This window comes from Leptonychotes weddellii, chromosome 15, assembly GCF_054177405.1.
Source record: "Leptonychotes weddellii isolate Sample4059 chromosome 15, ASM5417740v2, whole genome shotgun sequence".
Lineage (NCBI taxonomy): Eukaryota > Metazoa > Chordata > Mammalia > Carnivora > Phocidae > Leptonychotes > Leptonychotes weddellii.
Window position 1 is genome coordinate 42,270,635 of NC_138383.1, and position 16,183 is coordinate 42,286,817.

General features: G+C 56.8%; 2 protein-coding genes across 2 annotated transcripts in view; one reads left to right on the forward strand and one right to left on the reverse strand.

Annotated features, from left to right (window-relative positions):
* The window catches only part of SACK1G (scaffolding CK1 anchoring protein G), a 29,855-nt gene extending 29,315 nt beyond the window's left edge, over positions 1–540 (reverse strand). The window contains exon 1 of the mRNA XM_081805628.1: positions 447–540. The gene's annotated coding sequence lies outside the window, so the exon portion shown is untranslated. The remainder of the gene's footprint in view (positions 1–446) is intronic.
* On the forward strand, positions 131–15,812 carry SLC5A10 (solute carrier family 5 member 10). The gene is made up of 7 exons (XM_081805636.1): positions 131–712; positions 8,164–8,271; positions 10,652–10,802; positions 14,491–14,659; positions 14,849–15,064; positions 15,282–15,339; positions 15,452–15,812. Exons 2-7 carry the CDS (start codon positions 8,253–8,255, stop codon positions 15,556–15,558), a joined length of 720 nt encoding a protein of 239 aa, XP_081661762.1. The 5' UTR covers positions 131–712; positions 8,164–8,252; the 3' UTR covers positions 15,559–15,812.
* The last annotated feature ends 371 nt before the right edge of the window (positions 15,813–16,183 follow it).

Here is a 16,183-nt window from a genome sequence, read left to right on the forward strand (position 1 = left end):
CAAGTGAACGCAGAGGTCAGGGCAGGGTGCAGGCGGGACCGGGGAGGGGCGACAGGGCGGGGGTGGGGCGGCAGTGGGCGAGATGGCGGGGCGGGACCCACGCCTGGGCGCGGTGTGCCTCTCTCAGTAGGGGCCGGGGGGCGGGACCCGCAACCCGGAGGAACTGTGGGGCTGCCTAAAGTCCTAGGCAACTTCTGGGAGGAACCAGGGCAGGCAGGGAACTTCCCAGAAGTTTCCAAGAGTGGGGGTGGCGGGGCACAACTCGGGATGGCCGCTAGACCAGCTCGGCGGCGCCCCGCATTCCGGCAGCTTCCGGGAAGGGCGCGGGGGGTCTTAAAATCTGAGGGCGCCACGACCCCGCAACCCGAGAGGGCTGCCCGGAGGAGGCTCGGGGAAGCGCGGCTGGCGGGCCCGGGATCCGGGGCCGCGGCCCGGGACTCGCTTACCGGGCGGGCGCGGGCGCGGGGCACAGCCGGCAAGGAAAGCCGCGCTGGCGGAGCGAAGCGCACCCGCGGCGGCTACGGGCTGGTGACTCATGCCGCCCCGCCCACCCCGCCGCCGCCACCTGCGGTCACGTGCCGCCCTGGGGGCGGGGCCGGAAGCTGATTCACCACCCCCGCCAACCCCCGAGGGACATCGGCGCGGGGTGGCCGTGCGCCGCGTTTCCTCCGCTGCCTCCCGTGCGGGGCTGGCCGAATTCTGGAAAGCCCAGGTACCAAAGTCCAACAGCTCCTGGAACATTGCAGCCCAGAGAGGGACAGTGTTCTTACCGAGAACACACAGCAAGTCAACAACCTTTGCACCGCCCCTCCCCCTGACCGCGGGGCCTGTTGGTAAACTTGGTCCAACCCTACCAGTATCGTTTCCCAGGTGGGACGGGAAGTCTGTGCAGATACCCAGCTGTCGGGTTGTGGAAGTAGAATTGGGGTACTGGACTGGGAGGCCCCAGCGCAAGGATAGGGCACCGTCTGACCCATACTCAGGATGGAGCCTTTACAGAGCCTGGTGTGCGGAGAGCAGATAGATACCCAGTTCTTAGTCCCTAGCCCTGCTCCCTGCTGGGAGGGGTAACCCCCCAGGACTGGTCCCACATGATGAGCAGCGCCCTCCTGTACCCTGGGATGGGGAGAGCCAGAGAGGGCTGCTGTGGGCTGGAGTCAGGCCCAACTCTTGCGCACACACCCCCATCTTCCCCACCCCACTCAGCCACAGAGAAGAGGCAGGCGGTCCCAGGGGGCCAGCACTGCTTTTGGGGTCCTGAAGGCTGACTTATATAGCTTCACTGCCACCAGGGACCCAGAACAAGAGTTTACGGGCCTCAGCTTCTCCTTTTGCTCTTATGACTGCACGTAGGCCCTGGGGCTCATGAAGGGAATCCTGGCTCTGGGGGCTGAAAGGCATGAAGCCCTCCAACCTTGCCGTTACCTGCCCGTATTTACAGATGCACAGGAAGTTGTTAAAAACAGCAACAACAACACACCAACAGAGAGGTCACAGGGATCCTTCTCTCAGTTTCTCCCCGTGGTATCATCTTGTAGAACTCTAGTACAATAATACAATAACCAGAAAATTGACATCAGTGCAATCCAGAACTTGTTCAGATTTCACCAGTTTACACGTGTTCGTGTGTGTGTGTGTGTGTGTATGCAACTTTACCGCATGTGTAGATTTGTGTGGCTGAAACCTCCCTCGCTACCCACATCTCCATCCCTAACCCCTGTCAACCACGAAATCTGTTCTCCATCTCTGCAATGTTATTTCAAGGTGTTATATAAATGGGAAGTACAGCATATAACCTTCAGGGATTAGCTTTTTCTCCCACTCGGCATAATTCTCTGGCAAGTCATCCAGGTCATCGTGCGTATCCGTAGCTTGTTTGTTTCTGTTGCTGGCTAGTATTCATGGCATGCGGGGACCAGAGTCTGTTCAACCATCTCTCCTGTTGAAGGACAATGGGTTGTTTCCAGTTTGGGACTATTATGAATTTAGCTGCTATGAACATTCATATGCATATTATACATATTCATTTGTATATATGTTGTATTATGTATATTTTTCATTCCTACCAATAACATATGAGCAATCCAGTTTCTCCACATCCTTGCCAACATTTTATGTTGTCACAATTTTTTTATTTTAGCCACGCTGATAGGTGTGTACTAACCTCTTCCTATGGTGTTAATTTGCATTTTCCTAATGACTAATGATATAGAACATATTTTCATGTGCTTATTTGCCAGCTGTCTGACCTCTTCAGTGAAATTCCTGTTCATGTGTTTTGCCCATTTTCTAAGTGGATTGTTTGGTTTTTCCTGTTGAGTTTTGAGAGCTCTTCATACTTTTTTTTTTTAAGAGAGGAAGAGAGTGAGTGAGAGTGTGAGTGGGGGTGGGGAAGGGTGGTGGGGAGGAGCAGAGGGAGAGAGACAGAGAGAATCTCAAGCAGGCTCCACACCCAGCATGGAGCCTGACATGGGGCTCTATCCCACGACCCCAAGATCATGACCTGAGCTAAAACCAAGAGTCGGAAGCCTAACCAACTGAGCCAGCAGGGTTCCGTGCTCTTTATATATTCTAAATACAAGGTCTTTGTCAGGTCTATGGTCTGCACATATTTTCTGCTGGTCTGTAACTTTTTTTTTTAATATAAAATACAATATCATTAACTATAATCACTGTGCTGTACGTTAGATCTCCAGAATTTATTCATCTTATAATTGGAAGTTTGTACCCTTTAACTAATATCGCCCCTTTTCTTCCACCCCACAGCCCTATCATTCTACTCTCTTTTTCTGAGTTCAGCTTTTTTGGATTCCGCTTATAAGTGAGATCATATAGTATTTGTCTTTCTCTCTCTGACTTACTTCACTTAGCATAATGCCCTCAAGGTCCACCAGTGTTGTCACAAATGGTAGGATTTTCTTCTTTCTCAGGGCTGAATAATATTTCTGTGTGTGTGTGTGTGTGTGTGTGTGTGTGTGTGTGTGTGTATGCCACGTCTTTATCCATTCATCTGTTGATGGACCCTTGAGGTTATTTCCATGTCTTGGCTGCTGTGACTAATGCTTCAATGAACATGGAGTACAGATATCTCTTCAAGGTAATGATTTCATTTCCTTAAGATATATACTCAGATGTGGCATTGCTGGATCAAATGGTAGTTCTATTTTTAGTTCTTTGAGAAATCTCCATAGCGTTTTTCATAGTACCTGCACTCATATATGTTCCTACCAGTAGCACACCTACACACGCAAAAGGATTCCCTTTTCTCTACATCTTTGCCGACACACGTGATCTCTTGTCTTTTTGATGATAGCCATTCTAACAGGTGTGAGGTGATATTTCATTGTGGTTTTGGTTTGCATAGCCCCAATGACTAGTGATGTTGAGCACTTTTTCATGCACCCGTTGGCCATTTGTATGTCTCCTTTGGAAAAATGTCTATTCAGATCTTCTGCCCACTTTTTAAATGGATTTTGTTTTTTGGGGGGGGGTTGCTATTGAGTTCTATGAATTCTTTATATATTTTGGCTATTAACCCCTTATCAGATCTATGGCTTACAAATATTCTTCCCAATCCATAGGTTGCCTTCTCATTTTGTTGATGGTTTCCTTTGCTGTGCAGAAGCTTTTTAATCTGTTGTAGTCCCATTTGGGTTTTTTTTCTTTCTTTCGGTGTCAAATAAAAAAAAAAATAATTGCCAAGATCAATGTCAAGGAGCTTACCCCCCATGTTTTCTTCTAGGAGTTTTACATTCAAATCCTTAGTCCATTTTGAGTTGGTTTTTACGTATGGTTTGAGGTAGTAGTCCAGTTTCATTCTTTTGCATGTAGCTGTCTCATTTTCCCAACACCATTTATTGAAGAGACTGTCCTTTCCCCATTGTATATTCTTGACTCCTTTGTCATAAATTAATCGACTATATATGTGTGGGTTTATTTCTGTGGTCTCTATTGTGTCGTATTGATCTATATGTCTGTTTTTGTGCCAATACTGTATTGTTTTGATTACCATAGCTTTGTAATACAGTTTGAAATCGGGGAGAGTGATGTCTCCAGTTTTTCTCTTCTTTCTTAAGATTGCTTTGGCTATTTGGAGTCTTCTGTGGTTCTATACAAATTTTTAGGATTGTTTTTTTCTATTTGTGTGAAAAATGCTATTGGAATTTTGATAGGGACTGCACTGAATCTGCAGATGGCTTTTGGTGGTATGGACATTTTAACATGAATTCTTCTAATCCATGAACATGGTGTATCTTTCCATTTATTTGTGTCATCTTCAACTTCTTTCATCAGTGTCTTATAATTTTCATTGTACGGGTCTTTCACCTCCTTGGTTAAATTTATTCCTAGATATTTAGTTATTTTTGATGCCATCATGAATGGGATTGTTTTCTTAATTACTCTTTCTGATGGTTCATTGTTAGTGTATAGAAACATGACCGATCTTTGTATATTGATTGTGTATCCTGCAACTTTACTGATTTTGTTCTGTAACTTTTCTTTTCATCCTTTTCACAGGTGTCTCACACTGAACTTTTAATTTTGATGAGGTCTACTCTATCCATTTTCTCTTTTATGGGTAGTGCTTTCATTGTCAAGTCTAAGAACTCTTTGCCTAGCCCTAGGTCCTGATCTACTATTTTCTCCCTAAAAGTTTGATAGTTTTTACATATTGCATTTAAATCTGTGATCTATTTTGAATTAATTTTTGTGTCAGGTGTGACATTTAGGTTGAGGTTGAGTTTTGGCCTCTGGATGTCCCCCAGAAGGACTTTACAGGGGAAGAAACAGCCTCAGAGACCTTAAATAATCACCCAGGATCATACAGTAGAGCGTTGGGATAGTTGGCCTTAAACTCAGGTCTGTGTGCTTTTCTCCTGCTCCTTATTGCAACATCCACATCTGGACTGTCTCCCTGGGATGGGCCAGGCCTGGTTAGGGAGTGGGGAGCAACTTGATTAACCCTCCTGGTCTTATGTCCAGTGGCCTCCTTGGGAAAGGGTCATTCAGTCCATCAACACACACTGGCAGAGGCTGTCACGGGTCACAGAGTTATTTGTGCCATGAGGATATTGCCCAAAGCCTGCACAGACATCCATAGGTTGAAAGTATGAATCCATATGAATTCCCTGAGTTTCTGAAAGAGGGAAGGGTATTCCAGAGAGAGGGAACAGCAAACACAGAGGCCCAGAGGTGTGGCTAAGAGGGTAAGGGGCCATGAATGGCACATTTAGAGGCTTGTGATCCCTCCTGCAGGGGATGGAGAGCCACAGAAGTGTGTGAGCAGGAAGGATGGTGGACAGAAATGGTGTTTTTAGAAGTTCCCTCTGCTGCATGCAGGGAGGGTGGGTTAGAGGGGGCAAGGCGGTGCAGTAAGGAGGTGGTGCAGTTCACCTGCTCACCAAGCCCAGTGGCTGGACTTGGTATCGGCCACAGGGAGGGAGGACGTGGGAGACAAGGAGAGGGGCAGCTCCCAGGCTTCTGGTGTGGGCCCTGGCTGGACGGAGGTGCCAATGCAAAAGTAGATCCCAGCTGGGGAGCTCCTAGGCCCACAGAAGCTGGCTCCCTGGCCAACTCAGAAGCCCCCCCTCCCCCCCGCTGGCCCTTGCCATCCTGAGTGTGGCACATTCAGGGGACTTCAATGGCGCACCTCTGCCACTGTCATAAAGGAGAGGTTGTTCTTTCTTGCTGTTCAGCACAAACTCAGGCAAGTGAGCCAGTGGTGCCCAGAGGCGGAGGCCCATGCCCACAGCCTGGAATGGGCTGAATACACTTGGCCAGAATCTCCTGACTCGGGCTTTCTGAGCCATTATGTGGCTGTGACTCCTCACCTGTCTCTCCCAGGAGGGCTGGGTCCGGGCACCAGAGCAGGCCAGTCCAGGCCCAGAACCTGTCAGCAGGGGCCCAATCACCTGCCTTCTGTATGCTGGACCCCAGTGCCCCGCCACCCCGAAGTCCTGCCACGGGGCCTGGGGCTTTGTCCTGGGTCCAACTGTGTGTCCCAGGCCAGTCATGCCCTTTGTGGTCCCAAGTTCTCATCTGCGCACCGCTGGCCTGCAGCTGGATCAAATATTGCCTGAACTTCGGCAGGACTGTTTTCTGGCATCCTTTCTCCTCCTCCCCTCCTCCTGTGCCTTGCCTCCTTCTTGAGAACAATTCACTCCATTACTCACTCATTCATTCACAAATGTTCGCAGGATCTCTTTTCTGGGCCCAGCCCTACACCGAGTGATACCCGGGACCTGGAGATGATTCAAACCCAGTGTCCGCCCTGGGGGAGCTCCCAGTCTGGTAGGGGAGGTAAAATATGCATACAAACTATCATGATTCAATCCTCGGCCATAGGAGCCTTTGAGAGGAAGCTGCTTTGCCGGCTTAGGGTTGGGGGGAGGGCAGAGGGAGTCAGAGAAAGCCTCAGAGGACCAGCCCTTTGCAATGGGCCAGGGAGCAGGAGGTAAACAAGGGTAGGATGGAGTCCTGGGAGGAGGGGACCTCGTCTGCGAAGGCCCGGAGGCGGCAAAGTGCTGGGTGTGTATGAGAAAACACCAGCAGGTCGGGGCGGCTGATGCATGCACACTGGATGGGAGGATCTGGGACCACTTGACAAGGACCTGAAAGGCCACAGAAAGGATTCCACCACCACCACCCCCCCGGAAGCTAGGGACTCCAGCAGTGTGTATGTGTGTGTGGGGGCGGGTGGGGGGAGGCCTCCTGAGAAGTAAGTAGTGTGAGCAGAGGTGTAATTTGGCAAGGATGGGGAGGATGGAAGGGAGGCGGGGAGGGGCTGGTGCCCAGGAGCAGGGCAGGGAGCCAAGTGAAGCAGGCAGGGATGTGGCAGGAAAAGCCATGGGGCTAGGGGGCTCTGGAGCTCCAGAGAGGGGCTGGGCTAGAGACCCGGGATGCCAGGTCATTGAGGATGGGGGGATGCTGCCCCAGCCCTGCTAGCCTGGAGGAAGGGTTCTGAGACCCACCTGCCATGGGTTGGGCATCCATGGAGGGACTTTTCAGAAGGGGCATTTGGAGGGGACAGTGGTTAACTCAGGAGTGCCTGGCCTGCAAGGGGAGCACCGTGGCTGGGGAACGCCGATGCCTGCTGCCGGATTGAAATGTAAGCGCCCACACTGGCCTCCCTTCCCCCTGGAGTGCTGGTCGGTGGCATCTGTTTCTGAACTTCCCCCACCATCAGCTATGCACGCTGTGGGCCCCCGGCTGAAAATCCCAGGGACACGGGCAGCCCACGGGGCGTGGAGAGAGTACTTCATGGGAGGAGCCCCAGAACGTGGGGTTGACCAGTGTTCCCCGCACTGTGCTGGGGAGCCCGGCTGCCGTGGGCAAGCTCTGGGAGTGAGGTGCCGTGCTTCCTGCCCACCGCCCCAACAGGGTTCTGCTGGGGCAGCTTGCTAGGGAGGCCCGGATGCAAGGCTCAGTCCATTCAGTCCACAGATGAGCAGTGTGCGCCCCTCCTGCTGCGGGGCGTCACTTCTGAGCCAGCCCTCCTGGGAAGGCCTGGGCAGAGGGGCTGGTGGGGAAGGACTCAGGTGACGGCGAGGCCCCTGTGGCTGGAGCAGGGTGGGGGGGCGGCAAGGAAAGGGACACGACTGGAGGAGCCCGGCGTCTCGATGACTGGAGAGTCTTGTGGACAGCAGAACTACTGGAGAGTTCTGACCAGGGTGTGATCTGGCTCCCGTGTGTTTTAAGGGTCCTCCAGGAGCTGCTGGAGATGGCTCCAGGTGGGGGGGTCAGGGGGACAGGACCCGGCCTAAAGCTCTGAGCCCAGGGGTGGGGGAAGGTGTCCCTCCAGCCTGCATTTGCCCCTCTGGGGAGAAGGGGTGGGGGCAGAAGGGGGGTGAGGGAGACCAGAGCCCCAGATGGCTTCTAACAGTGGACTGCTCACGTGGGTGAGCAGGTGAGCCCCCTGGCCTGGCCTGGGAGAGGGAGAAGACATTACGACGGAGGACACCAGGCAGGAAAAAAGTTAAGGCTTTAGGGGCCAGAATAGCTCTGAGGCCAGCCCCCTCCTCGTGACCCAGGACCACATAGCTCCTGGTCAGAGGAGGTGACAGAGCAGGGCTGGGCCGGGGGCTGGCCCACCCTCAGGTGCTCACGGCTGTCCGAAGGGCGGGGTGGAGCAGCTGGGATATACTGGGCATCCCTCTGACGCAGATGACGTGGGCTGCGTGGTGCCGTCTGAGTGCCTTCGGGCCTGCGGGGCTGAGATCGGATGCTCCAACATCGCCTACCCCAAGCTGGTCATGGAACTGATGCCCATCGGTGAGACTCTGGGTGGGGTCCCGGCAGGGTGAGGGGTGGAACCTCGCGTGGGACTGGTGAGGGCGAGGGGCACCGGGGGCTGTGGAGGCCACTTTGGGTCCAGTGTGACATCCAAGTGGGATGTTCACTCATCGGGAAAGAGAGGAAGGTAGTAATACTGGAAAATACTCACACGCCGCCCCCCCCCCCGCCCCACCATGGGCCACGCAGGATTCCAAGGACTTTGCATGGGACTACCTTCCATCATTCCAAGAACCCTAAGTGCTGATATTATCACCCCCATTTTAAAGATGGGGAAACTGAGACCCAGAGAGGTTGAAGAGACCTGCCCAAAGTCACGTGGCCAATGAGCCCTAGAGCCGGGTTCTCAACCCGGATAATTTGCCTCCAGAGCTTGTCCTCTTCCCCTGTGCTGTGCCATCCCTTGACAGAGGTCAAACTGCTTCCCACTTCCGGCTATGAGGTAGTTGTTAGCCCCGCTTTACAGATAGGGAAACTGAGGCACCGAGCAGGGAAAGTGACTTCTCCATGGTGACAGAGTGGCTGAGCCACAGACCCCGGTCTGTCCTGCTCCAACCCACTGCTGACTCCGCTGGGATCAGGAGCTCGGGCCCCCATGAGCCCCACGCCTCCTGCCTCCTCCAGCAGGTAGAACATGGGGGCAGGTTTTGGCCTTTCCCACATTTCTTGTCCCAGCAGAGCAAAAAGAGGAGACAGCCTTCTGAGACCCTCTGCAGCCTGGTTTCACCTCCAGATTCTCAGACCCTGAGTGTCTCCCTCCCTCCCCATGGCTTCCCCTATAGAAGCTTCCAGGCCTTGCCCTGCTTTCCCTCTCTCCCGGGGTGTGGAGGCCCAGGGTGAGTTCACAGACCTGGGATCAAATCTCAGCTCTGCCACTTGCTGGCTGAGATATTTGGGGCGTGTCATTTCCCTGCTGGGAGCTTCAGTGTCCTCATTTGTAAATTCCAGATAATGACACCTACCCACCCCTCGGTGTGTTGTTGCTGGGATTAAACATAATAATGTTGGGACCCTGCCTGGCGCAAGGCTTGGCCTCGCTGTGGGTTCCCACCTCTGGGCCTCACCTTTCTCTTCTGTTCTGGGGGGCGGGGGTAGCTCGCTAAGCCCCCGAGTGCTGACACCCAGCCATTGTTGGGCCATAACCACTCTCTGGGCCTTGAGCTCCCTGTCTGAAAAATGGGTGGAGAATAAGCCCCAAGTTAATTCCACCTCCCTGAGCAAGAGAAACAGGATGGAGAAATGTTTGAGGGAAAACCGTGATCTAACTCACTTTTCTTTGGGCCCCAGCCCTGTCATCGTGATAACTGAACAGAGAGGGCCTGGAAGTCACACAGCGAGTCAGACACAGAACCAAGGGCCAGGCAAAAATAGCACCAGGGAGGCTGAGCCCTCAGGGGAGGGGGGGCCATCAGTCAGGTTTAAACTAGGGCAGGGGGTAGAGGACAGACAGACAATCGGCAGAGATGGAGGGGAGGTGCTTAGACACTTGAAGAAAAGGTGTAAGAGGCCTTGGAGATAGAATCAGACCGAGGCCCAGAGAGGGGAGCCGACCAGCCTGACGCCACACAGCACTGAGTTGGAAATTGAGCATCCTTCCGTCTCTCCAGGCTCCCCACCCTCAGCCCCTCTCAAGCCCACGACTCCCAGAAGGCTTTGCAAAGCAGAGCCTCGTCCACCTCGATGGGGACCCCTCCCTCGTTTTCAGCCAATCCCTGGGTAGATTTTTCTCTCTCCCCTGGGGAACCGCATCTCCTTTTCCACAGAGCCAACAAGAAAGGGGCCCCCCCTGTGGCTCCTGGGGCCGGCCACACACAGGCCACTGCGCCCTGCCAGGTTGTGACCTCTAAGCAGAGGGTCCTGCCCCAGGCCTTCCTGTCCCCGCCCCACCCCAGAGTTTTGCTGCTGGCCACTGTGAGTCCCTGGGCACCTCTCCTCCCGCTAGGAGCTCCTACTTCCTCCTCTGTCAAACGGGTTAATAATGCTTCCGTCAAATGAAGGCCTGGGTGTGAAAGTGCCTTGTCATCTGCACGGCTCTGTAGAAACAGGGTGCTCCTAACTGCACCCAGAACAGCAGAAGCCGTCACGGCTGTGACGATGGGGCCAGCAAGCCGCAAATCCAGAAGTAACCCCCTCCGCCCCGCCCCCTGCATTTGCCCTTGGCCCCCAGCCTCTCGCGACTGGGCCTTTCTCCCTTGAACACCTCCAGCCTCCTTCCTCCAGCCTCCTTCCTCCTTCCTCCTGGGGCTCTGCTCTCGAGGGCTTGTGAGTGGCCGATGCTGACGGTGGGGCCTCAGACAGGGGGACGCAGGCAGGAGGGGCTCCCGGGCCAGGTCACAGGGGCCCTGTCCCCCCCCCCCAGGTCTGCGGGGGCTGATGATCGCAGTGATGATGGCCGCGCTCATGTCTTCGCTGACGTCCATCTTCAATAGCAGTAGCACACTCTTCACCATGGACATCTGGAGGCGGCTGAGGCCCCGCGCTGGCGAACGGGAGCTGCTGCTGGTGGGCCGGTATGGTGGCTGGCGGGGGCGGGGGGGGGAGGCTTGCCGGGCACCGGGGACAGGCTGGGACATGGGCTTCCCCAGCCGCACGATGGATGGCCCGGGAGGCCCCACCAGAGGGGGCCTTTGAGGGGTAAGTCTGAGTTTGCGGGTTGGAGAAAGGTCCATCTCACCTCCCATGTGGCTCTGCCCGCCCCCCCCACCATGGTGACAGCCCTCATCTTCGATGTATCTCTTTCTCTGAGCTGCATCTCTGAGCGAATCTCTGCTGGGGACAGTCCCCCTTCCCCAACCGTCCCAGAGATCTCTCTGTCTTCCCCCAGTCTGAGCCCTTAGCCCTCCTGATAGAGGGGGCCCAGAGCCAGTTCTCAGGGGGGGCCACACTCAGGCCACAGCTGTCCCTGGCCCCCCTGAGCTTCTGCCGTTTCCTCCTAGCCCTGCTTGTCCCCTCCTTATCACCTCAATGACTCACCCCACGATCTTTCTAGACTCTGCCCAAGTGTCCCCTCCTCCATGTAGCCCTCCCTGATACCCCCGACTAAGGAATGAGCCCCTCTCCCCTCTAAGCCTCCCACAGGGGATCATGGTCAGACTCCTCCCACAGCACATGTGTCTCCCTGACGCCCCCCCAACCTCCACTCCCACGAGGACGGGCAGGGGCTGTGTCTGGCCCAGCCCTCCATCCCCGTACTCAGCAGAGTACCTGGGAGTCCTTTGGGGTGAACTCTGCAAAGTTTGGGGTGAACTGAGTGTGTGCATGTGCCTGCCTGCTTGGGTCCTCTCCCGGGTCCTACCGGCCTGTCTCCCTCCAAGCCATGCAGCCCCCCACTCCGCCAGTCGAGGGCCCCAACGGCCGGTGCCTAGCTTGACCAACAGCGCAGCCTCGGGCTCTGGGCCCATAGCGCCCATCCTCAGGGCGGGGTCTCCCCCGGAGCTCCAGGCAGCTGTCCCAGCGATGCAAAACAGCCGAGCTTCTGTCAGAAGGGCCCTGTTGGGACACGCCACTCAGCAGGTGAGCGTGAGCTCATCTGCAGGCTCACCGCCTCCTCCAAAACAAGGAGCCTCTCCCTCCTGCCTTACGGGATGCTTCTGTGTCACCGGGGCCTGGCCTCTTGACCTCCTCTCCCCGCCATGTGGTTCCCCTGCCTCTCCTCAGTGGCTGTGTGGCCCTGGAAGCCCACCCTCGTCTGACAGACTCCTCCAAAGCCCTTCCAGGCTCAGCATCCGGGGACACCTGACGCCTGAGTGCCCCCTACTTCCTGCCCTCCTCAGAAGCAGGCTTCCCTCCTGCTCCCACCTGAGACCAAAGTCCTAAACTGGCCTCCCCTCTATACCAACTCACCCCCAGCCAGGGGGCTCTTGACCCTCCTTCCCACCTCTCCTACCAGGTCAAGCCCCAGCCAACCCAGGCCCTGCCAGCCTGCCTGTGGGCACGCGGCTGTGTGATGTGGGGCAGGTTGCTCACCCTCTCTGGGTCCTAGTTCTCTCAGCTGCCAGTTTGGTCAGGTGGGAAAGGATCCATGGCTAGGTGTTGGGCCAGGGTTCAGCTCTAATGCATCTCCCTCATGAAACACCCGGACCCCCGCAACACCTCCAGCCTCCTCCTGCCTAAAACAACACTATTTAAGCTGTGTTTCCTGGATTGTGTGGGGTCCTGGGTCTCTGGAGCCTTGATCCAAGGGGATGTGGGACGTACAGAGAGAGGGGCAGCGGAGCATGTGCAGAGGCCTGGGGAGGAGGCCGCCATGGGTCAGGGACAGGCAGGGGCATGCCGATGACCCTGACAGTCTTATTAGGTGGGGGTGGGGCCAGAAAAACCATCGCAGACCTGGGGCAAGTGACAGTCCCACATCTGGGGCCCTGATCTTTGCCAGGCTCCACTGCCTGGTACTTCTGCTCCTTCATTTCCCTCCCCTGCTACCCCCGTCTGTCTACCATTCTACCTTCTGTCTATTATTCGGTCCACAAATAGTGCCCGATGCCTCCCTGCATAGAGCTGAACAAGATGGGGGACCCAGAAAGATCTCAAAGCCCTCACCTCGAGCCCTTGAGGGGCTCCCCTGCAACCACGGATGACAGTCAGTCATCCTGATGGCAGTGTGTGTGTGCAGGCGGGAAGGGATGGGGTTGGAAGGCTTCCTGGAGGAGGAGGGCCTTGAGCTGAGCCTTGGAGGAGGAGGGGGTTGGCCAGGGGGGGAGTTGGGGAAGGGTATTCTAGGCAGAAGGAACAGCCTCTGGGCTTGGGGTCCCCCTGGAAGGGGAAACCCTAGAGGGCAGAGGGAAGGCAAGGGCCCCAGTCCAGGCCGCTCTGGAGACACCTGGCCCTGCACAGAGATGCTGAGTCCGGTGTTGGACACAGGAGCCTGTGTGGGGAGGGTGGGGTGGGCCGGGTGTTAATGGAGCCCGCCTATGCCTTTGAAGAGGGCAGTGCCCACCCGCCTGCCAGGCTAAGGGCTAATTAGCCTTAATCAAGGTGGCACCTCCTCCCTCCACCCTCCCCCTCAGGCTTGGAAGGGAAGAAAGGGAGGCAGGCGGGTAGGCAGACAGGAAGGACCCACCGCAGCGGCACACATGGCTTCGCTCACCCTTGCTGTCCTGTGCAGGGTCCGGGAGGCCTCACCCACCACCCACCTTGGGGGTGAGCGGTGTCCAAGTGAGCCGGGACACAGGGGCGAGGGGTACTCAGCCAAGAAGGAGCAGATGGGACGCCTCACCCCAGCTCTGTCTCCTTAGCTGGCCCCCACAGCTCTTCAAGACTGGAGGAGGTCCTCCTCTGCTTAGAAGCCCTCCTGGGTTACTGCTTCCTCTGGGCCCCCTCAGCCCAGACCCCTAGCACAGGGTAACAGGCTCATCTGCTTTCTTTGCTCTGCTCTCAGTGCTAGGAAGGGACCGGGGCCCACTCGTTATTGAGTCTGGGCTTCTGGCCCAGTGCGCTGCTCTTGGGTGGGCTCCCGATGGGCGGCTGCTGACTGCAGGAAGCGTGTCCCTGCGGTGGAGGGCTCCCACCTAGACGAGAGGCAGGCAGGAGCCAAAAGGAGGAGTCCACACAGGGTAGGGAGGCAAAGGGGCTCCTCTGGCCAGAAGTCTTGGGCTCCAGAGCTGAGGAGTCCACGTCCCAACCCAGACCCAGACTGCCCGGCCCCAGCCCTTGCCCTCTTAGGACAGAGGTCATCTGCGATGGGTGCAGGTCAGCAGCCCTGGGCTACGGGCGTGAGGAGTGTGCCAGCCCCAGGCCACTGCTCCTGCCAGACCCCACCAGCGTTAGAGAAACCACCAGGGGGGCAGTCTGGCTGGAATGCGAGGGCTGCAGGTCATTCTCGAAGCCACCAAATGTTTACGGGACACCTACTGTGTGCCAGGGGCTGGTGCGTCCAGCCCAGAAGGGGAGCCGGACAGTAAGCAAGTGGGACGAGTGCTTGAGGACAAAGGGGAGAGCCTGGGGGGGCCGGGGGGGGGGGACAAGAAGGAGCAGAGAGGCTGAGTCGGGCGGCTGTACCTGCAGGTGGCCGAAGCCACAGAAGGGTTCGGGGCAGGGCAGGGCTGGCCACATCCCCAGAGGAGGGGACCAGAGGCCGGGGAGGAGGCTGGAGCTGGGGTGGCAGGGGACAGCTGGAGAGCAAATCTTAGTGACCATGGGAGATGGGGGAGAATGAGAAAGGGTCTTGAGGGATGAGCACGCCCCACCGCCTGCCCACAGGCTGGTCATCGTGGTGCTCATCGGCGTGAGCGTGGCCTGGATCCCCATCCTGCAGGACTCCAACAGTGGGCAGCTGTTCATCTACATGCAGTCAGTGACCAGCTCCCTGGCCCCCCCAGTGACCGCCATCTTTGTTCTGGGCATCTTCTGGCGGCGAGCCAATGAGCAGGTGGGTGGGGGATGGGGAGAGCTGGGGCAGCAGACTGGACGTGGGGGGCAGACTCCGTCGTCTTCCTGCGGACGAGCTGTGTCTGGCTCCCATCTCCCACCCCCACCCCTCCCCCTGCTGGCTGTGTGTGTGCTGGGGGAACCCTGGCCTCCCCCTCATGGTGCACCTGCCCTGCCTCCTCTTCCCCAGGGGGCCTTCTGGGGCCTCATGGTGGGGCTGGCCGTGGGCGCCACAAGGCTGGTCCTGGAATTCCTGCACCCTGCCCCCCCCTGCGGTGACCCGGACACGCGGCCGTCCATCCTTGGCAGTATCCACTACCTGCACTTTGCCGTCGCCCTCTTTGTGCTCAGTGGAGTCGTGGTGGTGGCCGGGAGCCTGATGACGCCACCCCCCCGGGGGATTCAGGTGAGACTGCCCTGGCCCCTGACCCCGACCCCTGACCTTTAACAAACTTTTAACGCTGGTCCCATTCTGACCCCTGACACTCTGCGACTCCGGCATTTTCTAGCTCTTGACCCCTGTCCCTTTTTGAACTCAGCTGCTCACTTTCCATCCCTGACCCCTGTCCCCGTCCGGGCCCAGCCCTGTCCTGCCACACCCCCATCCCGATCATTCTCTGCAGATTGAGAACCTTACCTGGTGGACCCTGGCTCAGGATGTGCCCGTGGGAGCCAAAGCAGGTGGGTGTGTGACCCTAGGCCCTGACTCTAACTCCCACCCAAGGAGTCCGGGAGGTGGGGGCGCTAGGTGTGGCCCTGTGGCCCTCACCTGTCTCTTTGCCCTGCCCCCCAGGTGATGGCCGAATACCCCAGAAGCACACTTTCTGGGCCCGTGTGTGTGGCTTCAATGCCATCCTGCTCATGTGTGTCAACATCTTCTTCTACGCCTACTTCGCCTGATGCTGGCCCTGGGGGCAGGAAGGCCAAGCCCTCGGAGTCCTCAGGTCCCCCTCGCTTTCGAGGCCTGGGGAGGTGTGGACTCCCCTCACCTCACGACTACATGGCCAGTCAGCGTCCAGGGACTGGCTGAGCCAGCAAAGCAGGGGCCCTGGAAAGGTCGCGGGGCAATGAACAGAAAGAACGTGGTATTTCAAAAATTGCACAAAGTAGTCTTGACGGCAACGAAAATTAGATTTCCGATGACCATCCTGATACTCATTTTACTGTTTTTATTTTGAAAACATGGGCCCAGGTCAGGAGCAGCTCAGGCCTTGAAGGGTTGCTGGCCAGCCCTGGGCAGAGGGAGAGCCTAGGGCCCCCTCCCCGGGCTCTTGCCCCCATCCCACCTGCTCCCAGCTGCCATGAGATCTTCCTCTCCCTCCCTTCCCGCTCACTGCCCCCTCCTCCACCAGCCTGGCATCCAAAGCACTTTCTGAGTCCCCCTCACTCTTCCTGCTCCCCAAGGTGCTGAGGCCCTGGGCAGGTGCCCCTTGCTACCTGCTGCTGGTTGCACATTCTGTGTGGACACCCCACCTTTCCTCAAGCCAGGGTCCCATTCCAGATGCCGTTGGACCTCCCAGTCCAG

What these genes read in the sequence shown, in the direction of transcription:
- SLC5A10 (XM_081805636.1), top strand. An exon ending in GGCGGCGAGCCAATGAGCAG is followed by an intron (nt 14,660 to 14,848) that starts GTGGGTGGGGGA and finishes CCTCTTCCCCAG; the next exon opens with GGGGCCTTCTGGGGCCTCAT. An exon ending in CACCCCCCCGGGGGATTCAG is followed by an intron (nt 15,065 to 15,281) that starts GTGAGACTGCCC and finishes CATTCTCTGCAG; the next exon opens with ATTGAGAACCTTACCTGGTG.